The sequence below is a fragment of the Drosophila teissieri genome, chromosome 3R, assembly GCF_016746235.2.
Source record: "Drosophila teissieri strain GT53w chromosome 3R, Prin_Dtei_1.1, whole genome shotgun sequence".
Classification (NCBI taxonomy): Eukaryota; Metazoa; Arthropoda; class Insecta; order Diptera; family Drosophilidae; genus Drosophila; species Drosophila teissieri.
Genome location: NC_053032.1, coordinates 9,733,560 through 9,759,037, shown reverse-complemented (window position 1 = coordinate 9,759,037; position 25,478 = coordinate 9,733,560). Strand labels below are relative to the sequence as shown.

The following is a 25,478-nucleotide window of genomic DNA, read 5'->3' as shown; positions in this document are numbered from 1 at the left end:
GTTCGCCGTTCGTTTGTATTAGCCGCGGCACTTTTTGGCTTTGGGTCATTTTATGCGCAAAGTTTCGTTGGCTTTGAACTGTGCAAACTTTTTGCGTGCGGCATCTCTACAGGTGTTCCGAATCTGGTTTATTCCCCCTTCACATTCTCGCTGATTGCTGTATCTGATCCAAATGGTTGTGTGTGCGTGCTTGCGGGAAGATTGATGAACCCGTATCTTTTCCATGAATTCGTTTTCTCTTTAAGCTTCTATTGGCGGGTTAAAAAATGATTTAATCGACCATTTTTTCACGACCAGATTTATACTGAGGTGATGGATGTGGGGGAATGTCCGTAATCAATCAATATGCTTATGAAAAGCACTTCAATAAAATCTAGGTACACAGTTTTAATGGAGAAAATCTCTTAAATCATCGTTGTTTTAATATTTTATAGTCGTAAAAGTATATCAGGGTCAGGAAAATGATTCAATATTGATTGTTCGAAAATGATATGGACCCAAAACCAATCGTGTCACTTTTATTCTCTTATAACTTTCACCCATATCAATTTCCCAAACAATTTGTCAGTCCCACGTCAGCAATTGTCCAAAGCCTATTCACAGAAATAAAATCCAAAGTGAGAAAACAACAAGGCATCTGAAACTTGAGGAAAAAACACCAAGTTTTGTCCGTCTCAAGTTATTTCCTTTTATTTGCATGACGAAAAGGGAAAGTGTGCGAAAAGCGGCAAAGGAAAAGCCAAAGGAATAGGCGTTCCGCTCCAGACGAAGATAAAGGTGCTAGAGCCAAGCCTTAATTATAATCAAAACCAGAGCAGAAATAATAAAAGAATGAAATGAGCACGCCAAAGAAATTCGCCAAAGATAAACAGACAAAAGGTCGAGGGGCAGGAAACTCCGAACGGAGGACCAGAGAATCGCGGGAAAACTAGAGAAAGCGGGCAGAAATGAGATGACAATGAGGCTGTGACTATTGTTATTACCGGGTCGCGGGGCTAGAGATTTTTCAGATTTTTCCCTGTGTTATTTCTTGCCCCCCTTGGCTGGCAGTACAATGGTCGAAAATATGCCAGGGCGAAATAAAATGTGAATAAAATGTCATGGCATTTCACAATTACAGCGACAGCTGAAATTTGGCATAGACCAGTTCCATTTGTGCCTGTGTGTTGCCTGTGCCAGGGTACCCGGCCAAAAGCCAAAACAGGACACTTTAATAGACCTCACTTAAGGAGGACATTTTGTGGGCCACGAGGAGCGGAACATTGAGGCGCAGGACGAGAAGTGCCGGAAGGCGAGCGGAAACTCAAGGAAATAGACAAATTGTCGCTGACATTTTGCGGGTGCAATCAGCACAGATGCTTCCTCGTCTGCTCTAAAGTGCAAATTAAATTTAATATTATTACAGCACTTTCGTGGGCACTGAGAAAAATAGGAAATGCTCTTCAAATAAATTACACTCAAATAAATATATTTTAAATTAGGGATTACGTTCTTCAAAATACTGCGTTATTATGGAGGGACAGATTTGCCTTATTTTGCCTTAATTACTTACGCGTTATTAATTGGAACTCTGCACCTTTTTATTTAGTTTACGTTTTATTTGTGTTCAATATGATATTTAGGATGGTAGATATGATTTAAAACTTTTTTTGCAATGTAAGGAAGCTCTGATTCTGGCTGTCCGTCCAAAACAATCTCTAACACCCTTTTACCCTTGTTTCCCTGCAGGAATCGCCTGGAGTCCAACTCGGAGCACTGGAACGCCCTGCTATTGTCGCTCCGCGAACTGACCGAGTGGGTTATCCGCAAGGACACCGAACTGAGCACTTTGGGCTTGGGTCCCGTTCGAGGCGATGCCGCCAGTCTACAGAAACAGTTGGTAAGTCCTGGCAAGGGGTCATGAAACCTTTTCCATTTCCCACTTTTTTGGTTAACGACCCAATTTTATACTACTTTTCTTCATTTTTGCATTTCATTTTTACTTGAAACTCCCCGGGGGCTCCACCTCAATTTGTTTGTCCGCCTGGCCAACTAATTGTGTGGAAGTTTTGGCCTGCTTGGTCTCTTGACACATTTTCAGGTCCCGGGTTTAATGATGCCGAGTGACTTGGCGAGCTGCCACTTTGCGTTTTCGGTCCCAAATTTTCTGGTTTATAATTAAATAATATTCAGTAAATACCTTAAGCATATTTGGGTCATGTACATGCTTATTTGAGCGAAAATACCATTTCCAACTGATCCGGGAACTGCAGCTTGATATGGGTAAACATTTTAGACTTGTAGCAATGCAATCATTTTGCAATTGCACAATTGTATTTCGAGTCTGCTGTGTCCAGCCCAAATCAGTTGCTATGGTATAATTTAATGAGTTTGTAGTAGTATAGTCAATTCGATCTATATATATAAAAACTGAGGTCGATCAAGTTTAAATATTTTATGCTCGGATATTGGCTCTATGCGGACAAATATTAAATCCTAATCTTTCTCAAACCCTGCAGGGAAGCACATAAATCTTTATATGTTTGTTGTTATGTACCGTATCAATGTATTTAATGGCGTGCAATAGAACCCGCATTTTAGTTGGTAAATTCGGCTAAACAGCCACAAGTCCTCCTTTCGAGTAGAACCTACTTGACCGAGTTGCGTATTCGACCTCGCCCACGATTGGGCTCAGAATTCTTAAATAATTGTTAAATGATGCTTGTTATGTCAAAAACATGGACACACTCGCCCGATTCCACACATCCTGCCACATATGGGGCGAATCACTTAGAGACCTGCCTGAAAAGGGAAGTAAGGGAATTAGGGAAAAAGTGTAAGGCAGGAGCCAAGCAGGCCACTCTCCGAATGGGAAAACAATGTCTAACACAGCATGAGGCACTTGAATTTCACTTGGCCCCACTTACAGGCCCAGATCCGGGCTCCAAGAAACAAGTGAGCGGAGGAGCAGCTGGAAAAAAATGAGTCAACTTTCACCCCGTGGAGAGGAAAAAGAAAGGGGGCATCAGCAGGGGGCAGTGTATAAATCTATTGCCTGCCACTAAGTTACGGTCTGCCGAACATTTACATTTCGGCCTGGAGATTTTATTTGCCAGCGAACGAAGGATTCAGCCATCGGCCACAAAAGTCCGGGTCCAGCCCTCTCGGTCCGAAGTTTTATATTGTTGCATTTTGTTATTCCCCAACTAAATGCATTAAACACGAGAATTTATTGCCTTGGGCTGCAGAAGATGCCATTGCCTTGATAGTTTATGGGCCCTGACCACTTCAACTGTATTTTTCAGACGGCTACCAAAAATCATGAAAAACCTAAACATACTTTTATATATATAGTTATTGCACAGAGTTTCATTCATTCATGTATTGCATTCATTGCCGTTCCACTTGCAGGACGATCATAAAGCCTTTCGCCGCCAATTGGAGGATAAGCGGCCAATTGTCGAGAGCAATTTAACGAGCGGTCGTCAGTACATCGCCAACGAAGCAGCCGTCTCGGATACCAGCGATACGGAGGGTAAGTTTTATGACCACCAACGACACACTAAAAAGTCGCCGGCTAAACTACCCATTAAGTGGACCACAAAAAGGTTTTCCATGAATCTCGTCAAGTGCTCTTGTGGCGCAAAACTGAAATTGGATTTGTTAGGGTCGGTGGAGAATCATGATCTATTAAATGTCCGTGGAGTAATAGAGTCTCCTAGTAATGGGATACTTATGGAGTTCGTTGACACGTTCTTCCAAAGGGTTTTGTTATTAAAGGGGTAGGGTCTGAATAAATATGTTGACCTCGACTACCAAAATGCAATATCAAATTGTCACAGATAAATCTCTTTAAATTCTTTCTTTGAAATACATAAACAAAATTTAAAAGTCACTTTAATATGATTCTACTTTTAATGCTAAAAGCTTTGTGATGCTCATTTAAAACTAACTCAACTAAGAGTTTGTATGTTAATTAAATGTTGCCTTACATTATTCTAAGAAGTTTCCCCACGTAGCATTAAATGAAACTTGAAACGAATATTCCTGCAATCCTTCTTCATATTGAATGAATTCAGCAAGACTTCAACTTTTTATACCACCACCCTACTCGTTCGACATTCCCCTGAGCATTTTACAATTGATTGAACTTTCTGTCGAATATCTCTCACGAATCACCGAAAAACTAACATGTAAGAATTTGCTTTAACTATTTTACAAAAGCTTAGGAAGCTCAGAAACCACACTAACACTCCCACACTCGCACTGGCACGCATACAAATACAAATCCAGGGATTGTACTTCGGAACGTGAGCGCCTAAAAGTAGACAACTGTTGTTGGGCAACCGGAGAATTGCCAATTGATTTTGCACCACCACACGTATACCCCGTTCTAAAACCCCCGAAACCTCAGAACTGGCTTAGTTGCCATCGAAGTTTTTTTTTATCCTTTAGTTAACAATTTAGCAAATGGCTGTGTGGATTTAGCTCGGTGGCGGAGGCTAGAGCTTGGTTGGGGATTTGTTTTCGCTTTTTTGTGGCATGGCGGGCTGTGGGAAGGCTGGGAAAGCGTCAATGATAATTGCGACCAGAGCAATTAGAGCGATTAGTACGCTATTAGTGCCAGCCATCAGCTGTGGGAGAGATTTGGCCGAGTCCCCATCACACCATCAGTTTGTGGCCTTTGATTTCAGACATTCTTTTTCGCCACTGGTATGCAGCGAATTCCCCTAAAAGTACCGAGTGAAATGAGTTTTAATGCCTATTATTAGTTAGTATTAGTATTATAGTATGAGTAGTATAATACGGGTAGTATGTGATCTATTTGTATAAACAAAAATTTTTAATTTTTGATAAATTGTTATACAGAATTTAGACATACATACATTGGATCTTTAATTTGTGTGTATTGCATTATGCCAATAAATATGCATATTTATTTTTATATTTCGTCGAAACCAACCAGGAGTCATTTAAATATCAACATTTATGCAGGTTCGCTCCAGAAAGGCAGTGATGCGAGCAAAAAGCAGAAAACATGCAGAGCGATAAACTCAATCTTTAAATTGAATTTGAATATTACAACGGAACTTCGACGGAGACGGAATGGGAAAACTCAGCTCAACTCTCGATATTTGCTTAGCATCACATTACCAGCTGTCCAACCTCTCCTTTGGCCATAAAAGTTGCTCGCTGTCTCCGTCCGTGCATTAAATTAAATTCGGATTTAGCCAACTTTGAGTTCGCCTTGTTGCCTTCTTTTCTGTGCGACTGTTTTGGCCTGCCCATAAAGCAGCAGGAGTAGCAGGAGTAGCACGAGTAGCAGGAGCAGCAGTAGAAGCATGAGAAGGAGCAGCAGCTGCCACTCGACTATCAGTCAGTTGGTCCTTTCGTCCATGGATCTGCTATTGCATTTCCCTTCGCCGCAGAGCGCGTCAGTTTGTCTTTCAAATTTCCTGACACTTTTCCTTTTCGATTTTCCCGATGCCGACGACGGCGACGACGACTGGCTTTGGCTTTCATCTTTTACTGTTGTGGAAGGAAATAGCTGAGCTGCTCTGTTGGTTTTTGCGGTCTCATCGAAGCTAATCGATGGCTTAAAGACATCGATGTGAATTGAGTTTACCTCGAAACGTTGGCTTTAACTTGCCCAGCTCAGCTAATTGATTCCCCTGCCGAATCATGTTTGAGTTTCCCTTTGTTTCCACTCAGCTTGTGGGTAGGCTTTCCCCCAGAGCTTACCTGTCCGAGAGATTATTTTATTGCAAATTTAATCACAGGCTGCAATCAGCATAATCAAAGATGCCAAAGAACTGGCAGCACACAATCATCGAGCCGACACTAAGAGCCATAATATCATCTCTAATTCATAAACTCCTGTACGTGCCAGGTGGGGAATGCTGGTGGGATCCTGCTCAATTTAATGGCAGCGCAATTGTCTTTTTGTCAGAACTTTGTCTTTGGCTTCGGCTTTGTCTTTGACTTGATTTTCATAAATTTAGTAACGAACATTTCCTTATCATAATTTTTTCCTTCTCCCCTCAGCCAACCATGATTCCGACTCGCGTTACATGTCCGCCGAGGAGCAGAGCCGTGAGCTAACACGCAGCATCCGACGGGAGGTGGGAAAACTTTCCGAGCAGTGGAACAATCTAATCGATAGATCTGACAATTGGAAGCATCGCCTGGATGAGTACATGACGGTAAGTCGAGACTTGCAACTTTTGCCTCTCATTTCCTGCGTGACATTTTCGTAATTTGACTTTGGGGCCTCATGGAAATTTGAACTCGAACAGGCGCGTACTTTTGGATTTTTACAACTGCTCGTTAAGTGTCCATTCTGTGATGGGAGAAAAGAACTGCTCTTTCAAGAGGAACTCGAATTTAGTTTGTTTTTCCGAATGAGTTTAACTTATGGCAGAAGTACTACTCGCATTCCTGGCACATTTTCCGCTGTGAAAATACTTTATTCAATTACACTCGCTGTGGCCACAACAAAAAGTTTATTTCCAGCTCAGAATACGTTGTCCTTTTTCGTTTCCTACATTTTTTGGGCTAATAAATGCAAGTGTGTTTTTTATGACGCCAGTCGTTCGAGGCTTTGTCTGTCACAGAACAACAACACAATATATTCCACCGCAAGGGCATGAATGTGTTGAAAGGGACGGGCTGAAAGGGACTGGCTGAAAGAAGGCTGTTTCGGATGTCTGCTGCTAGCGTCGTTACTCATACGCACCGTAAATTTGATGCAACAATGTTTGATCGCATAAAAATGTCACACAGACTGTGCAAACAATGGCTTCAACATGGGACACACCAGTCCCCATTTCGGTGCAAAAACAACTCGTTCAGAGGGCACAAAATGTATAAAATATCAAAGCGCATAAAGTGCACATATTGTATGCGATACTCGTCCGTTTTGTGCGAGTTTTTGTAGGTGGCATACTCTCGGCGGCCAGCGAAGCGAAAATCAATGCTTCAGACTGAACGAGCACCAGGAAAGCAATGTAGGGGGAAAGAGCACAGCCAAAAGGCCATATTCATGAAAATCAAGAAATCCTGAACCAAAACAGCAGCAAGGACATAAAAACAGCGTTTGTCTTCTACCTACATATTATAGTCGGAAATAAAGTTTTCTCAATTCTACTAAATATTTTTGTTGGTCTTTTAATAGAAGACGAAGCTAAGCTAATACATTTTTAAACATAAATCATAATCTGAATCAAACCACTAAGCAATACCTAATCTTTCTATTATTTAGAAACTTTTGTTCTAAATCAGGAGGTCAGGCCTTTTGATAGATAAATTGTACTATTGGGAACGGTTTGAACTGATTTTGGAAAACATTTGTTGTTGTTCCTTTAGCAGGCAGATCTAATCAAAACAAAATGTTGACCCAGTTGGCGGTTTAATATACCATAACTTCAACTAGTTCTATACGTATTTATTATGGTGTCTGCGGCGAGCTTATGAAAACCGTTTAAAATTCAAATAAATTCGTCCGTTAGATTTCCACTTGGTCTAAAATGGTTCAAACGAATTTAAATAACGCGTTTGCCGCCGCTCTTTTTCAAATGGTTCTTGATAAATTCGTTTTGGTTAACTGGTTTCCGGTTCAGTCGATTTTCGACCAATTGAATCAGCGGAAATCGCCGGAAAATAATCTCTCAATGCCACTCGACACCCAGAAAAATTGCAGACTCCTTAAAAGTGCTTAACAGTGTAGTGCGTTTCATATTTTTTCGGACTAGCATAAAAATCAAGTTAAAAGCGGCTAAAAAATTCGTACCCACCTGTAAAAGTTGGTTAACTTTTTTGGCAGTACTCGCCCACCGTTACACGAAAATGTTGTTTTAATTTTTTCCTGGCGAAACAAAAAATACTGATAGGGAAAACTTTTTTCAAAATTAAAAATGTGCAAGAATTAAAAGGGAACTGTAAGCAGAAAAAAGTGAAAATTAAAATAGAATGAAAGGAAGAAAGTTTGCCGGCAAGAAAAAATCGAAAAGTTTGGTGCGCTTGGCATATAAAAAAGTTTAAATAAATGCAACTTAAAACAATTACAAGGATGCAGGCAGAACAGGGCAGAAGTAAGGGTGCGGGGGAGGATATGCAAACTTTGCGACCGTTTTATGAAAGCCTGGTTGGGCCACGTTAAATGAAGTCGCCAAATAGCTGAGCAAAGTTTAGCTAGTGTAGTATCCAAAACCCTTCCTCCCCCTTAAGCCACTGAACAGTGGCCAGCTTGGTTAATTGACCACAGGGAGAAAATTTCAATTAATTGAATAAAAAGTTTTTGTGGGGAAATTTCATTTGCGTGGCAGGAAGAAGGGATGTATTTTTGTGCCTATCAGAAGAAGAATTATCTGACATTTGGTTGCTTTTATTTATTCGTGAATCTTCTGTACATCTATATACACCGATAACTTAAGTAATTGCTCAATAAATGGCTATTAATGAAACTACAGTGCAGAGAGGAAAAAATTGAATCAAAACCGTAGGGTTCTGGAAGTTCCGCCAGCAAGAACTTGCAATCAAGCATTCAACCCTAATGAAGTTTGACTAGTACTGGCTTTGGTAAACCTCAATGCAATGCCCAGCAAGGCTCTTCAATCAAACTGGGAGGCATCTCCACATCTCAACATCCCCAAGCCTGCCTTGCTCCTCTTGGTTCAACTCCAAATGGTGCACGGCGCCCATCAACATCAATGTCACGCCGAAATTCCTTGGCAATCACCCACAAACTCAATCAGAGGTGGAATGTCGGCCCTGCCATGCTAATGAAAAGGGTTGGTCAGAGCAGACAATGCCACAGAACTACTTCTGGCTCATTTGGCAAATAATTCGAGACTGAATTTTATGGAGTTAGCCCGACAAGAGCAGAGGAATGGGCCTCTCCAAATGCGTGAATGTGAATCCCCATGCGGAGCACGCTCCAGAGAATCCAATCGAATCGAATCGAATGGAATGGAATCGGAGAACCGTCCACTTAAAATGGGTAAAATTGTGGAATTGGCAGTCCGCAGTGGCATGCTGAATGGACGCTAAAAAGCAATTGCTTAACGCTTTGAAATATGTTTCATTGATTTCCCGGAAAAGTGCTGGAAAAATAGGAGAAAATGGTGTAAAGGCAGTCAGCTCTGGCCATAATTTAACCACATGTGGTCGATATTGAAGCAGGACATGGGAAGGCAACTTATTTAACCCCTTATGGTCACTCGGACGAGGCTGCTGCTGCTTGGACGTTGTCCTCTGCTCCTCTAGCCGTGCTTAGCCACTTCGAGTAAAAGCTGCTGAAAAATGTCCTTGCTGGAGCTAAAAGTTTTCGTTGCAGCTTGTGTTTGTGTTTGGTTTATTATGCAGGCTGGGACACACAATGAAATCAATTTAGCTAGCTCACTTCTCCTCACTTCGACGCAAAATAGTTTAATAAATCACTCATACGCAGTGTGTGTGATGCATGTGCGAGCGCTTGTGCTCGGTGGCCAGTGATTTATGGCACGCTTTACGAACTACTAGCCCCGGTTGACACTAGGAGAAATATTATCTATGGAAATTTTGATTTAGCAACAGGGATTACCGACTGGGCAAGTAACCAACAAAAGCTAATAAAACAATTTCGTAAATATTGTGCACATGCACACTTGACCTTAGCCAAGACCAGAACCCCATGAAGTGCAAAACTTATTTTTTGCCGTGTGCCTACAAGTATGCAATATTTATGAATCAGCGCATTTTAAATAAAGTTCGCTGTCGCCTATAAAAAGATGAATTAAATTATTGTTAAAAAGGATACACACTGTATATTACAAATATTTAAAACACATAGATAACTTGAAAACTTTATTTAATAGCTTTACATATGTTTGGCTAATTTAAATAAATTAAATGCTTCAATTCATACATTTCCTTATGTGCAAATCCAGAATCCCTGTTTAAAATAAAATGATGGTGAATTAATCAATTGTATACCCCCTTGTATACCAAGTAACGCACTTCAAAATGGATATCCAGATAAAGGACTTTTGCCATACTATAAAGCCTCGCTTCCGTGCGACTAAATCCTTAACAAGGATAAAAAGTAGAATAACAAGAAATGTCAACAGAAGACAGCAGCTGAGTGCTGTGGAAAGTGGGGAGATATTGCACGTCAAATATAGAAAAATATATCATTTCTCGTCAACCGCATGGGAAATCAATTGATTGTCACGCAAAAATTCTTTAACCATGCGCCTTTCTTCTCTCCGTTTATTTTTACGGCTATAACTGGAAGTGGATCCTTTGCAACGCCCACAATCATCGTAATAACCGCATATTGCACTCCACAGTCTGACTTTTTGCGCCATTTTATGTTTTTCTTTTTTTTTGTGTCTATCTCTTCGTTTTTTATTGCGCTCTTGTTGTTTGCGCAAACTGCACAAATATGCCACGAAATGTAACCAATGTATAATTGTCAAACGTGTTGTGCTTTATATTGCCACACACCGAGTTTCTTCTATTTGGAACGTGGCTCACCATATGGACAATTCATTTGGCCTGTCAATATTTCTGCTCGATTCTGCTCCTTTTTCCATTGGCTAACGGCGCCATTTTGTGCGGCAGTCAACTTTTTCCAATTTCACCCTGTTGACCCTTCTAGCAGGGTCGAGGATTTTCATTTCATAAATATTTGCCATTTATTGTATGTTTTTCTTTCTGACTGGCGTTCGTGGGGGCAAAAACAAACATTTGGTAAATATTTGCCCGAGGGCTTACAATATGGCATGAAATAGTTCTCTAATTGGCATTGCTTTCCAATTAAGTGGGACGGGGTAGAGAAATATAAAATTGTAAAAACAGGGATACTCCGAAAACATTGCTCATATACATTATTGAAAATAGTTCTGGTTTATTTATTAATAAGCCAGTTCTGCATTTATGTACGTAAAATCCACAGTTCTAAATACATTTGGCAATTCAAAGCTCTAACGAATGTTTGCGTTATCAGAAGTCTCTTTTGAGATCTGCCGTCCATTAATAAGTGCCACAAACAAAACAAAACTGAAAGACTCAAACCAACACGAAATAGACAGAGGAAATATGCAAAGACCTCAAAAAACAATTAGAAGCGAAGCGACAGAGGAAGAAAATTCAATTTCAATTTTCGAATTCAGGAAATCCGAATCCCAGATGCATTTTTGGCTTTAGGAATTTCGTTGGTTTGCTTTTCGGTTTCTGTTTTTATCTTGGCATACGACAAATCGCCTTGCCAAAGATAAATATTCACACGAGGGCAGAGATGGAGGAAATACTGCCCTACAAGGTGGCAGACTGGAAAAGAAAATTATGAGCTCGAAAATAGATTTTCCGGCCGCACTTCGCAGACAGAGAGACAAACGAACTATTGCTGAAGATTTGGCCCCCTCTCTCCTTCGTTTTTTTGTCGCGTCTGCAGTTCATAAATTTCCACATTTTCCACATCCTTTCCCCGCCTTTTAGAGCAAGTGTAGGCTTAAGACAATCCCAGAAAAAGAAAAATACGCTTCGGAGCTGGAGGCATTTTTCACACTTTGTCACGTGTGAGCGGGCAAACGGGAAAATTATATACCAATTTTGCATTTCTCTTTTTTTGTATGCCGCAAACCAGAAAATACAAGAAGTAACCAAATTTTGTCGACTGTCCCTACAAGATTCGCCTAGCAGAATATAATATTTTATTACATAAGTTGAGGGAGATGGAAATTAAATTAACTGAAAGCTCGAAAAAAAATTCAGAAACACTTAAACAATAGTTATCAAACAATATTATAGTAGACAACTATTAAGTGCTAGTTTCCTTCCATTTTTTTAATTTGTGTGAAAGGCGGGACGTTACTTATGTTATCGAAAACGATTCAGTTTAAAATAAAGTATTATATTTAAACCATATTGATTTTATATATTTTGATATTTTGAAACATTTTTTTTTTTGTACCTGAACACTGATACATTTATATCCCTTTTAAAAACTCTTTTTATCCCACACCCAAACCAATAAACATATTTGCTGTGAGTCACAAGAATACTTCATTGAGAAACGAGTCGCATGGGAACAAAAATCGCACAAAAAATGCGTGTAAATTATCAAATAAAAATGCCATAAAAAGAAACGAATAAAAAGCAACCAAATCAAAACAAACCAAAAATGCGGGAAGATAAAGAGCGACAACAAAAAGCACGCCATTCAAATGCATTTATAAATTGTATCGAAATGAGACCGAAACTCGGGCAATAAATAAGCCATGGAGGGGCGAAGAAGTATCTGGCAGATTGAAAAATTATAACAACACTCGTGAGTGGCACTCAATTGGAGCACTCAACGTGACAACCACTTAATGAGTTAACCAAACGAGTGAGTGGGAGAGGCAGGTTGAGTGGATAGCAGCAGCAAGAAGACATAAACAATGCATAAACAAAACTCACTAAGTGAGCAACAAGTTCTTGGCGAGAGAACAAGTTTCGTTTTTTGGGAGTGTGAGTTTTTTCGAGTGTTTTCCGAGTGTTTTTGAGTATTTTTGAGTGGTTTTTCAAGTGCAGCAACGCTTCGCTCTCCATTGCTCGCCGGCTTTGTTGTTGGGTCAGTTTTCGAAGCGGCGGCGCGTAAGCTGGTTGCGTTTTTTGTCGCGATCGCGATCTGCCGGTACAAAAAATTCAAAAAAGATACTACCCATGAAAAAAATCAAATTCCTAACTCAAGGATCATTTTTAAAAAAACGTAACCTCACAGAAAAAGTGTTTAAAGTGCGAAAAATATTCCCCAGACATATATTCACCTTCTCGGTCGCAATTGTAAACCAACGTCGAGAAAAAAAATTGCAGAAATAAATTGTTCTGGTGTTATACTTTATTCTTTCAGTAGCAAAACAAACGAAAGTAACAAGAGTAATAAGGTCGAATTTATTATAATCATTTTTCGTCAACGCTGTGGCCATAAGACAACAAAAGTAACAAAAGTAACAACAGAAAGTATAATAACACCAGAACTTAGTGCATTTGTGTTGTGTGATAAATGAAACAAAAATTCTTTGTAACAGTCACGTTTAAAAGTGTGCGCACTTTTCACCAACTTGTGGTAGCGCGTGTTCAATACACCATTATTTTCACCGCCGTTCTTAAATGGCAAATAAACACTATAAACACTATAAATCATAAATCGCACAAGAAATGTAGAGTAATTTTGTTTTCTCTCTCGTGGCGATGGGAACAACTGTTTAAAAAACATGACAACGGCGTTAAGAAAAATTATGCTAGTTCAGCTTTTGGCGAGTAGAAATTACAATATGGCAAACGCAATGGAAATGTATTTTGAAGAATTATTACGGGAAAGTGCCCATCTCACTCTCTCACTGACTCGACTTAATTACACGTTTGTGTGGGTGGAATGCACGGCGAGAAAATGGTCTTAGGTTGCGAACTTACAAATAATACGATGTAAAATGAATATACAAAATGAGTGGTGTCCCACAACTTTAGTCTCACCTGTAGGACACTCCTCTTCACAAGCCAATTGCCCAAAGCTTCACTTTCTGTCAGATATTTCATGTAATTGCCTGCCCGAGAATCCGAAGATAGGCTTAGTTCTGAAAATTCCCCCACATCCGAGAGGAATCTCATTTGCATCTCGGCGAGCAGCAAATCTCCCGAGGTGTGGATGCTCCATATCCCATGCGGAACTGTCGAAAAGGAGAACTCAGGCGGGGAAAAACACACATCCCGGGGAAACGAGGATATTCTCTCGGCAAGGTCGTTTATTATTATTTACTTAGCATTTTATTGAATTTTGTTGGAGATTTACTCGTCTTGCTCATTTTATTTGTTAAAGCTGTCTCTTACTTCGCTGTCTTTCCTGGCGCTGTATCTTATTCTCCTTTGTTGCAACCTTGGATGTGGCTCACTTTATCTTTGTCATCGTTCCGAGTGTTATGGGTAGTCTTGTTACTCGTGTTTCCATATGGAAATACATATATCTTTGCATCTCAGAGTAACAGTTTACAGTTTTGCATTGTGCCTCAGCATCTTTGAGTTCGAGTTGTTGTTCTTTCGTATATAACTTGTTATATGCTTATCTGGCGAGGACCCATCGTTGTTTCTTTACTCATTTTTTAATGGTGTTCAGTGTCAGTTGGTTAATTGGAGCGCATATGACTCAAATCGGCGGCACACTGGCGCCATCTGCCTGGCCACTCGATTTTTCTCGCCTCTGATAAACTTTCTAAACTCCATCAATATAGTTAATTTATTTGCTCGGACGGACTGCGCGCTGTGCCCCCAATTTTCGCCGATGTCCGATTCTTAGCCCCTGCCAATATCATTATCTCCCGATCTTTGCGATGATGTCAGCTGGAAGTTAAAATATTTAACACCCATGCATACTGTGTTTCTGTTCATTTGCAGTTTTCATTATCTAGCACGAATGTTTAATTCCTTGTCTAAGTGATCAAATTTCTTGTTTTATTTTTCCAGCCGCAATCCGTATCGGTTGTATCGGAAATTCTAATTTCCAACACGCTCAAAGTATGTTTTCTTTTTTCCTTTGTTTTCCCATATTTTGTCTGTCGTTTACATTCCTGTTTTTATTAACCCATGAGCGCTGGTGGGAGCCCCTGCCCCCAAAATGAAACGAATCTCACCCCATAACAATAATATTCATTTGGCACAAGAGCAATTCCCATTTCCATTTGCATTCCGGTTACAAGTAGAACATCACCAATGCGACACATTTATCTAACATAACAGATAGCTCTGGTACTTTAAGGGTCTTAAGGGCTAGATCCGTATCTGCCATGTGATATGGTGCTTTTTTATTGAAGCTGTTGACAAGCCATTATAATTATTGCGTACGACGACCAATAAAACAGCGGGAAACGGCTTGTGGGGATTTTGAACTCGAACTCTGAGAGGGGTGACCCACTTGAACTGCCAGACAGTCGCGATAAGAAAGCTTCCTAACTCATCTGCCTTCCCGCAGTAATGAATCTCAATTGAAAGCCGAAATGTTAATAGTGAGTCACTAAATATTTTGATTTTCTCACTGCCCCGGAGCAACGACCAATTAAGGAATAGTTCTACAGCTGTCAGCTGGATGAATTCGAGGCGAACACAATCGGTTGCCTCATTTTATTGGGGAATCTAGTTCAGCCTATTGACACTGACGATTTTCAATAACCCCGAAGCGATTCGACCTTGGGTGTCGTTTAATAACCGATTGGGAGACCCAGTTCCCACACAAAGATCTGCTTTCAGTAGGAGCCAAATATCCAAATATTTTACTGTCTGGTTTCGGGTTCTGCTGAGCCGGCGCTTTTCCCACTACCAAGACACCGATACCAAGTCTCGCCTTTCGCGAATTTCACTTAAATTTAAATTTCTTGAATTCACTTATTCATTTATACGAGTGCTTCACTTATTTGTGCATAATATTTACCCGCCGCAGTCTGCGAATTTCGCGATTGCCGCTGTTGCTTTCCATGTGCTCGACATTTTCGTACATTTCACGTACTAAACGCCATTTAAACGTCATATTTACACATGCCTGTACGAATCCATATGCATATGCATGTGGTATGTAAAACTCTGTAAACAAACACCAGCGACTGAGATCGGATACCCCATCATGTGCTTCTGTTTTATTGCGTTCCATTCGGATCTGTTGTTTTGGGTTGAAGAAGACGGTTCCGTTCCTCTGCGGACTTTGGTTACTTTGGATTTTAAGTACATGCATGTGTTTATATGAGGAGCTTTTCGAATAAGGAACGCGAACAGAACGAAGGAGAACCAAAATTGTTACTCGAGACTTCTGCAGCTGCAGTATGAAATCATCAGGCTGACAAAATCAAGGGGTTATGTAGAGGGTATTAAGGGGTTATTCAAAATCAAAGGGGAGTGCAAGGTATTCCGGGAATTTTGGGTTCATAAAGTGTCAATAATATTGATATCTTTGGGAATTAAGTGAAATTCTTTAGAATGCAATCTACACTTCAAAACAAAGCATTTACTTGTTTTCATTTTTCTGGTGTACTTAATCAAGAAACTATTTTGTCTCATATTCTTTATATATACATTAATACAATATAATTTATAGAAGATACATTTTAAATGGTATTACTTATATCGAAAACTTCCTTATTACAACATTTGAGCAAACCAAACGCACTGCGTCTCATAAATAACGCATTGCCGCAAAATTGTTCACCATTCTGCCACCGATTTCCAGTACTTGCCAAATTAGGCGAAAGGTAATCTATCCACACAAGCATACTTTCTGGCCACGTCCTTATATGAAGAACATCTTGCGTTGTGGCCTAAGATTTTGTGTGTTGTTCCCTGGATGGCGACCATGTGTTCGCCATGCCCCTTTCAAGTTCCCCCGCCCACTTAAGACACCCCCCTCCCGTTCCGAACTGCAAACAGTTCAGTTAAAAGCTGAAAATTGTTTATGCTAATTGCACTTAATTTATGCATGCGTACTGTGCCTGATGAATGTTTGTGCGAGTGGGAGCGAGATACAAAAGTATCTGGAAGATACCGCACTACATGTTGTGCCTGTCTTGGTTTGTCTCCCTCGCTTGATATTTATTAGTACGCCAAATGCGCGAGTGGAGTAAATATTTATTTCGGCACAATTAAGGCTTCCACCACGCCCACAATAAATGTGGGTAATGCGAGGTGCCATTCGAGGCACATTCCAAGTGCCGTTCGGCATTTCGAGGGGATTCGCACACGCGAGTGAACACTCATACCTAAGATCTAAACTTGGGCAAATGTCAGGCTATCTCGTGGCTTAGTCCTGTCGCCATTTCGACGGTGTCTATTTCGGCCAATTAATATGCAGTTAATGCTGCTAACGGTGTGACGTGCTTATTTATAGGCCCGCAGATGCGACTGCAAATGGCAACTGCAGGCGAAAATGGCAAATGCAACTCAATTCCACCAGCGCCAAATAAATGGCTGGCACTCGCAGCTCAGACATCAGCCTGGCGCCACAGCACACATTTTGCATGTCAATTCGATGGAGGACAGGGGAGGGTCTCTTCGCCTAAAAAGTATCTGCCGGATTGCATAAGAAAGTCGGGCATTTTCGCCTTTGTCAGGGTGTGGAATAAAGTTCACTCGACTAATCCAATACATCTACGTCGGTCCCGGGAATGTAACTCACATCGAATAACATTTTATGTGCATAGAATTTAGCCGAGCAAAATGCAGTTAGGTTTTTGATAGCATATCTTGAAGTGTAGGGAAATATTATAAATATAAAGCAAAATGTATTTAAACTGACTCAAGTCGATTTTATTTCCTATAAACAGTTTGGCTTAGCTTAAAGCTAAACAAATTCGATTTATTATTTATTGTACCTAAGATAATCTCAATAAAAGTATTGGTGGCAATTTTTCATAAAAGATTCTTCTAGCATAAAAGTTAAATTTGAAGTGCAACTGACATGCCCGAATTTCTGACTAGAAGAACTAAAAGCACCAATGTCTAGTGAAGTAAATACATAAATATCTGCCAAAAAGTTGTGACAAATTCCAAAGAGAATGCATCTTGGCAGTCGAATGCATGAATCAAATTCTGTATCTCAATGAACAAGTGGCATTTGCAGCCGGTTTTATCTATCGGCAAGCTTACAAACCGATGGGAGAAAAAGTATCTGACAAACGGAGCAATTCAGGTAATCTGAATTGGCAGCCTCACTTTGCCCGCATTGTTCTCTCTCCGTGGCTGTGTGATACACACTCGAATATACTTACAGATTGGGACAATTCGGTTTATTGGCCCAAGACATGGCGGGAGTTTTTGCCCGATTCCTCACGTAGCCAACTTGCTGTAGATACGTTTTTTTGCCCATCCTCACGCACTTGAAGTGGAAAACAGTGGCAGCTGTCAATGGGGCGTCGATGTCAGTTGTGTTTCGATCAATTAAAAAATTGCTGCACTAATTGTGGCGTGTTTATCGGCTGCATTTGCTGCCGTTGCAGTGCTGACACAATCACTTTAATTGAACAATTATGCAGTTGCACTCAATTAAATACCATGCGCCTCCTTTTTGAGGAGACAGCTCAATTAGGAGTCCTAGGAAATTGAATAAAACTGCATGAACTCTTCGACTTCATGGCCGAACCGAAGTCATTGCCTCTATTAACTGCCGATCTCAAATGCAGTCTCATACTATGCAAATCACTGCAAACAGATTACCCAATTCCCAAGTATTCATGATTCCTAATGCTCTAATGAGCTCAAATGTTTGTCCAAATGCTGACAACCCAATTGGGCAGAAAATGAAATGCCAAATAGCTAAGAAAAGGGGGGAAACTTCAGGGACAGATAGGGAAAATTTGGTCAGGTACCCATCGAATTTGAGTCATTAATCAAAGTCAGAGTTCGGCCCGCATCAAAGTCTGCAAAACGAAACCAAATCGCATCCGGCGTATTTAGTCAGCTGTGAAGCATTACCAAACTATTATAAAATGGCCAGGAAAAGGGAAAAGAAAGTTCCAAATGGAAAAGCTTTTCCCAGCGACAATATCTCTAATGCAGTTTTAATTGGAGCTTTATTTATGTTCCAGCATAGAGAAATTCCCACTTAAATACATCCACAAAAACGACAAAAAATCTATGAAGTCATGTTTGGACTACCACTTCAAATATCCATGCTCGAATTCAGTTGCACCTAATTTTATCGGTTTTTATTTGCATACTCTGGACCCAAGCATGCATAACAATAATTTTTGGTTATTTTGTTTATATTTGCACAGCAGCAATATAAACATTTCTCTTTATGATTATTTTAATTGAATAAATACCGGCAGTGTGTGACCAAACAGCCTCCCACCCATTGATTCACCCACCAAAACCATTCAACCTCCAAGCTGCGCAATTTCTCTCCAATTTATTTATTAAATAAACATTTTCCGATTACCTTTATGGATGCTACTGGTTGGCTTCCTTTCGGGTTGCCAGTGTGATTAGTCAGAGCTTTTATCTAAAATGGTCTGGTCTATCCAAAATAAACATAAAAAAGCTGTACAAATTTATTGTGCCTTCAAATTGGCTTAATCTTTTGCTGCACAGAAAGGTTTTCTCCCGCATACGATTTAATCGTTGAAATATTTTAAGCAAACCATAGTACGCACCTGGAAAAAATGTTTATATAAATATTTATTTTTTAATATGGCCAATTTAAGCAGCATAATCTGCAACATCTGTTGACCAGTTGAGTAATTGCTCTAGTTGATAGATAGGACCCAAAATCTTTTATTTTCCCACCCACCTTTTGTTTACTTCCTTATGAATATTTATTCAGCCATCGCTGGAAATTGTTTACATCTACCTTTATCCAGTGAGAGGAGGCTTTAGCCCCTCGCTTTGTTTAGAGAACTGGAACCATGCACTTCGGGTAATTAGCAAGTTTATTTGACCCTGAGCAAAGACCACCGAATTGAGCCAAAAATAGGCCACTGGAAACGATTCGGTGTAGTGAATGCCATTCATTTGGGAACCCAGCTATGTGAAATCAATAATCATTTAAAATTCAAATGCGAGCAACGCATGAACCGGAAAATGGCGAATGGCGAATGGCGAAATGGCGACCAAGGAAACAGAGACCGGCGTATGCAAATTGGAAAAACAGATAATGAAAAATCCAGAAAACGGGGGTGAAGTAGGTTATGCCCTCCATGCTAATGAAATTAAAAATTGATGCTTTGAGGCCAGCGGCGCACCATTTTTGTGTGTAAGGAAATCTAGGCGAAAATGCTAAGCAAATGTCGTTTAGCAAATTGAAAAGGGCCGAAAGAATAGGGTGTTGGTGGTGGGTGGTGGGTGGTGCTCGCTCCCTATGCCTATTCATTCCTATGGCTGATTGATTTTGCGGCGTTGGCGGTTAAGTGGCGGACTTTGAGACACCGAGACACCGAAACACCGAGACGCTGCGAACCACAAGAAAAGCCAAACGCCGCCGCCAACTCTTGACACGTCTTTTGATAGAGTTGCCAGCGGAGCACTCCGATCTGGCCAATCTGGCGGATCAGGTCGGTCGGAGTGGTAGGAGCGGTAGGAGCAGTAGGAGCAGTGGGAGCAGCTACATTTTGCGGTCTGGCCTGGTTGCTCAATCTTCCTGGTTTCAACTGCCACTGCCGCCAAGCCGTTGACATCAATTAGCTATTAGACATGGGGTTTGGAAAAGAAAATGCAAGATGCTTTAATCAGTACTGCGAAATGGTAGTGTAATATAACAAATTAGAATACCACATAATTAACTTTAAGTTAAGTCTTAAAGAACTATGGGTTCCTAAAAAATCGACCATTAAGCAACTCTCCACGTGCTGTAAATAGGATTTTGTAACATATCTCATTCAATTGAAACTAGATTCTGTTTGTAACACGTTTGCGATGAATATTCACCAAGTTGTGTTCCAAATCCATTTTAAGCAATCGTTTTTTCTAGCCCAGAATCTTTTTCGCGCAGTGCTTTATTCAGCCAGATAGTGAAAAACTATCAACATTCGTTAAGGCAAATTATTGCATCGCTGTACATTTTTGTTGAGCCGAAGATAGTTGCAGTCCCCTTTCAGAATCCATCCACTTATCATGTGGGCGTTCTTCGGTCCGGCGCCATCTGGCAGTCTCCTTCTGTTACCAGCTGCCTTTTCCATCCACCATCCACCACCTACCATCTACCAACTTCCATCTCTCCTCCGGCCATCGGTTCATTAGACGCCGCTCAATTTATTCTCCTTTACACGCCAATTAATCAGATTATGTCAAAATGTGTCACTGGGTTAATGCAAATATATTACGATGGCCATCCAGTCAGGCATCCAGCGAAGTATAGACTCCCCCGGGATCTCCACTTTGCGCCCCAGGTCCCAATCGATTCGGATGTCTGGCTCTTGGGAGAGGTTTTAAAGCGTTTTGTCTGCCATTCGCATTTGGTTGTTTGGAAAGCGCTTAGATCCACTTAATTAGTGAACTGCATCCAACAAAAGCGGGGAAAACGCTCGCACAAAATCACTTTTAAGCTGATTTGGATGCGGATAGGAAGGCAGAGGGGCAAATAAATCAGGAAATTGGAAATAAATTTGTCTACCTCCATTGAGTTCGAAATAAAATGGATTAATTTCCGAAGAGAGTGAAGCGATGTTAAAGCCCGTATTATTAATGTTGCATTGACAGTATACATTTTGTAGATTTCTTGTTGATATAGTATAGTATTATGACTAATTATTTGAACTCCTTCATGCATTGCCTCATTTGACTCGAATTTAAATAGGTAAACGGCATTACTCTTCAGTCTTATAAGTCTCAGCCTTTTCGGTAGACAAAACGCGTATCGTTTTCAGTTTTGTCTAACATAACACCACTGCGAGACAAAGCAATCTGACATCTCTCAGTTCGTTCGGTTACCTTGGCGACTGAAAGCCAATTTCAACAGAAAATCGCGCTGGGAACAATGTAACATCAGCAACTCCATCGGATCCCCAGCATTTTTACCCCTTCCGATTTCCCCTTCGGCGGAACTTGTTCATTTGGCATTCAGCAGAAAAGTCATTAAGTGACACACCCGCCTACAAAATTCCCCCAAAATAGATTCCAGCATATTTATCATTATTTTTTCTGCTTCACTTTTTGTCCCCGAATAAAGAGAGAACAATCATGTAAAGCTGGGCTTGGTGCAAAAAACAAGGAAAAATAAAAAAAATAATAAACCGAGTAAGGGGTGGGCATCTGTCAGTGCTTAATCACGCATATCACCCAACTTTCCGAGCTCGAAACCGGCTTGTTTGTTTTCGGATTTCAATTTTTCGCATTTTTTCAGGCTGTTTTGGTTTTTGGGCGTGTTTTAGCTCGGCTCATTGAAGGCGGCGCACGGAAGTTGGCACCGCAACGGAAATTGAGCCATCAAAAATAATGTACAGCCAAATCCACACGATAAATATATGTGTGGCATACAAATTCAGGTGCTCGACTTTCGCTTTTCCCCCCGCCTCCAAGGCAGTAAAAGAAGAGTTGTAAAAATACTTTACAACTCATTAAAAATTATTATTGTTCCTGCATAAAGATGATGGGCCAGGATGAGCGAGTCCTTGGGGATCCTTTCTACAGTCCCCTGCGTAGGTGTCAATCGCGATCCCTGTCCCGCTGCTCTTCAAACAGAAATTGGCGTAACATTTTGCGGCTACATTTTGATGAAATTTGATGGGAAGTGCGGACAGGAGGTAAGGGCAAAGGTTAAAAGTTCGTGCTTAAAGCGGCTGCTTAGTTCCCACGAATTTTCCGGGTAAAAGGTTACGCAAAGTTTCGCATCAAAAGGCGGTAAAGGTTTCGAAATGAGTAGCCGGGCTTCGAGTGCTTCCCAGAATGCTTAATTCAATTTGTTGAACTAAAATTGCTCCCCTGGCTTAATGAAAGTTGCTTACCGGCAGCTTGTTGCCAAGTATCCAAGAGATTGGAATGTGGAAAGTGAAGTGACAACGATAAGAGGTCTTCGATTCTCTTAATCGCTGGATGGGCTTATATCAGAGCGGAAGTGGCTTGGTTCCATAAATTGCCCAGATTCATTTAAAACCTGTAAAGCCATGTTTAGGGTCTGTTTACTATCGAAGAACATTTTTCGCTGGACTTACACAATCAATTGGGTTAACTGTTCATGTTTTATTCAGGTTTTAAATTCTTTTTCTCTGATTATTCACTATAGTCTTTGATAATTCTGCTTTCTTGTCTCAATCGTTTTTATTAATCAAAACGGAAACAATTTCCGTGGTTCGAGGCATAATCTCTGTTTTCCATGGGCCTATTTAGTTCATGTTAAACCTTTATAAAGAAATAGTTATAAACACCTAAAAGCTATGCATGCGGGGGTAAATACCAAAACTTGATAATATTTGAAAAGAAAACATTGCCGAACTACCGAAACAGCATTTTATGGCACAGTTCCATCGATGGGATGTCTTTATGTGCCCCGTCCGGAACATAACTCACTTCCCCATTACTCCATGTTTGTTCAACAATTTCGCTAAACGTTTTACAGGCCAAAAAGGAGGTAGACGTTCGAGACCCGGGCGCCATTTTCTGTTGAGTGCCGTGCAGCCAATTCAATGCACTTTATTAATGGCATCCATGACTTGGCCTGACTCTCCTTTCGGGGGTTCCCCCACGAGCTCCCCCTCGAGCTCCCCCACCCTCCCCGTCGGCAGAGGGGCGACAATAAACCCCACAAGAAGCCAGCCATATCCATGCTGCTTCCTTCCTTGTCTGGTGCAGTTGCACTTAATTTTATCTATTATCCTCCATTTTTGTCATTGTCTAAGGAAAATGAAGATTCAAAGCCATAAATGTGTGTGTTCGTGTGTGTTTCTGTGTGTAGTGGTGTGTGTGTGGGCCATCAATGGCAAGGCAAAAGTTGCCAGCATGCTTTTGCTTTCGGCTTTGAGCCGTGGTCCATTGTTGTTGGCCGAGGATAGAGGATCTCTATCCTGGCAGCAGGTGTGCCAGTGAAAACTCAACTTCTGCTGCTGCTGCTGCTGCTGCTGCTGGCAGGTTGGTTGGAAATGTGATAAAATGATTATAAAATAATTTTCACAAACAATGGCCAGGACATGCACACAGACTCACGTCTCTCTTCCGGATGGGGGATACGTGCAAACGTGCAAAATTGTTCTCACTTTTTCCACCCACTTTTCTAGCCGCCGGGTGGTCAACTCTTCTAATTGAATATATTATACGGGGTCGGGCTTTAATGGCTGCCAACCTCAAAGTCTGAACTAATTTCTTTCCGGTGCTTCTTGAACTCCTGCAGCTGTCATAAGCGAATCTCTCATAACGTTTTACTAGTGCCATAAATATTCGCATATTATTATGCGCTGCTCCCCCGCACACTGCATTTATTATTAATCCAAATGCGGGGCCATAAAATGCTGTGAAAATTACTTTTCCCGCTGGCAGGCAGGATAGAGACTTCGGCGACCGTAAAAGGGAAAACCTTAAAACGGACTGCTGGAGTGCTTGAATGGGTGGAAAACCAACCTGGCCGATTAATTGCAACCAGGGCCACACGGGGAAGCACCCACCCACTCGCCGCCAATCCCAAAAGGAAACATTTGTATCTGGCCAATAAACATGTCTTAAAGCTCTCCTGACAGACACAGTTTTGAACCAGTTTAGCTGGCCCGCCACAGATGCAGATACTCGCATCTGATATAGAGTCCCAATTTGTGGGAATGCGTAGAGCAACCAATTTGAGGCAAATTGCCATAACGAAGCTATGCAGCTCCAAAAGCCTCAATAGTCGAACAGAATGGATAGAATGGAGGGTATTCTGGTCAGAGGGAGTTGAGGGAGCTAGGGAAGTGGCAGCCGGAGCAGCTGATGCAGTTCACATTTGCAACTTTATTTATCGCTTCGAAAACATCTTGTAAATTTTTCACGTTATTTTCGCCGGCGGCCAAGTTCGTTCTTTGCGGAAAATTCAACAATTGAATCCAAAGCGTTTCCCCTGCGCCACCCACTCCTTGGCGAAAGCCAAGTCGAAATTGATATGAAAATTCGTTTTAAGTCAGAGAGAGCCTTCAGTGCCACGCCCATTGCCTCAAGGCAGGAGCCACCAGCCCTCCGCCCCGTTTTGCGATCCTTTCGCCTTGTTTTGATCATTTGCCTGTGATAAATTGTTCCATGTCGCTTGGCACTCTTGACTTTTATTGCTGGCCATGGGCAAGTCCACAAGTCTGCTGGCCATCAAAAAGTCTTTTGCTTTTTTGCCATTTGATGCAACTGTAACTGGGTAACTTGGGCCAAATGCACTGCCACGTTGGCTTTGTCAGTCGGTTTCAGTTTATTTGCCGCTCGGCGCGACAAGTCTGTTTGTATGTGCTTGCCAGGCAAATACAAATTTGATATCATTTTTCAACGCCAATTCCAGGCAGCCTCATATAGTGTATAGAATGGAAATGTTCTCTCGCATATGTTTGAGCCCTGAAAATGCACTGACATACGGGGGCGTGGCCCCGACGAAGTGACTTTTGTGGTTTCAATTTTGCCGCATGACGCATGAAATTTCCGCTCCTTTTTGTGCGTTTTCCTCTTTTTCTATTCCTCATGGTGAGACGGGTAAAAAATGGGCAAAAAATATATTAAATTGAAATCTGTGTTCCTTATTGATTGGATTTGATTTGGGTTAAGCAAGTGAATGGCATTTGATTTTTATTGAAATTTGAGGCGACCTTGCTGATAAATAGGAATTGTTTGATTTACTTCTTTAATAAAATACCAAATCGGCAACTTCTGTGGTAACTTTACACTTTAAATAATTACGCCAAAGCTCCAGCTTATGTTTCCCAAATTTCAGTGATATCACTTGACGCATTTGCATAGCCCATTAAAGACATTAGCAAATGTTACGCCCGCACATTTTACTCTTTTGTTCATCATTTGTATGGATTTGACAATCGGAAAACAAAAGTCACAACTGGAAAATTATTCATGGTCGG

General features: G+C 40.9%; 1 protein-coding gene across 17 annotated transcripts in view; it reads left to right on the top strand.

Annotated features, from left to right (window-relative positions):
* LOC122622207 (dystrophin) overlaps nt 1-25,478 on the top strand; it is a 136,199-nt gene that overhangs the window by 97,345 nt on the left and 13,376 nt on the right. For 11 of the 17 annotated variants that reach the window (XM_043800473.1, XM_043800472.1, XM_043800469.1 and 8 more), the window contains 4 exons: nt 1,729-1,879; nt 3,391-3,514; nt 6,025-6,182; nt 14,461-14,511. In XM_043800473.1, coding sequence (XP_043656408.1) covers nt 1,729-1,879; nt 3,391-3,514; nt 6,025-6,182; nt 14,461-14,511 — 484 coding nt within the window. The remainder of the gene's footprint in view (nt 1-1,728; nt 1,880-3,390; nt 3,515-6,024; nt 6,183-14,460; nt 14,512-25,478) is intronic. The other 6 variants (XM_043800487.1, XM_043800470.1, XM_043800477.1 and 3 more) reach the window with 1 other exon arrangement.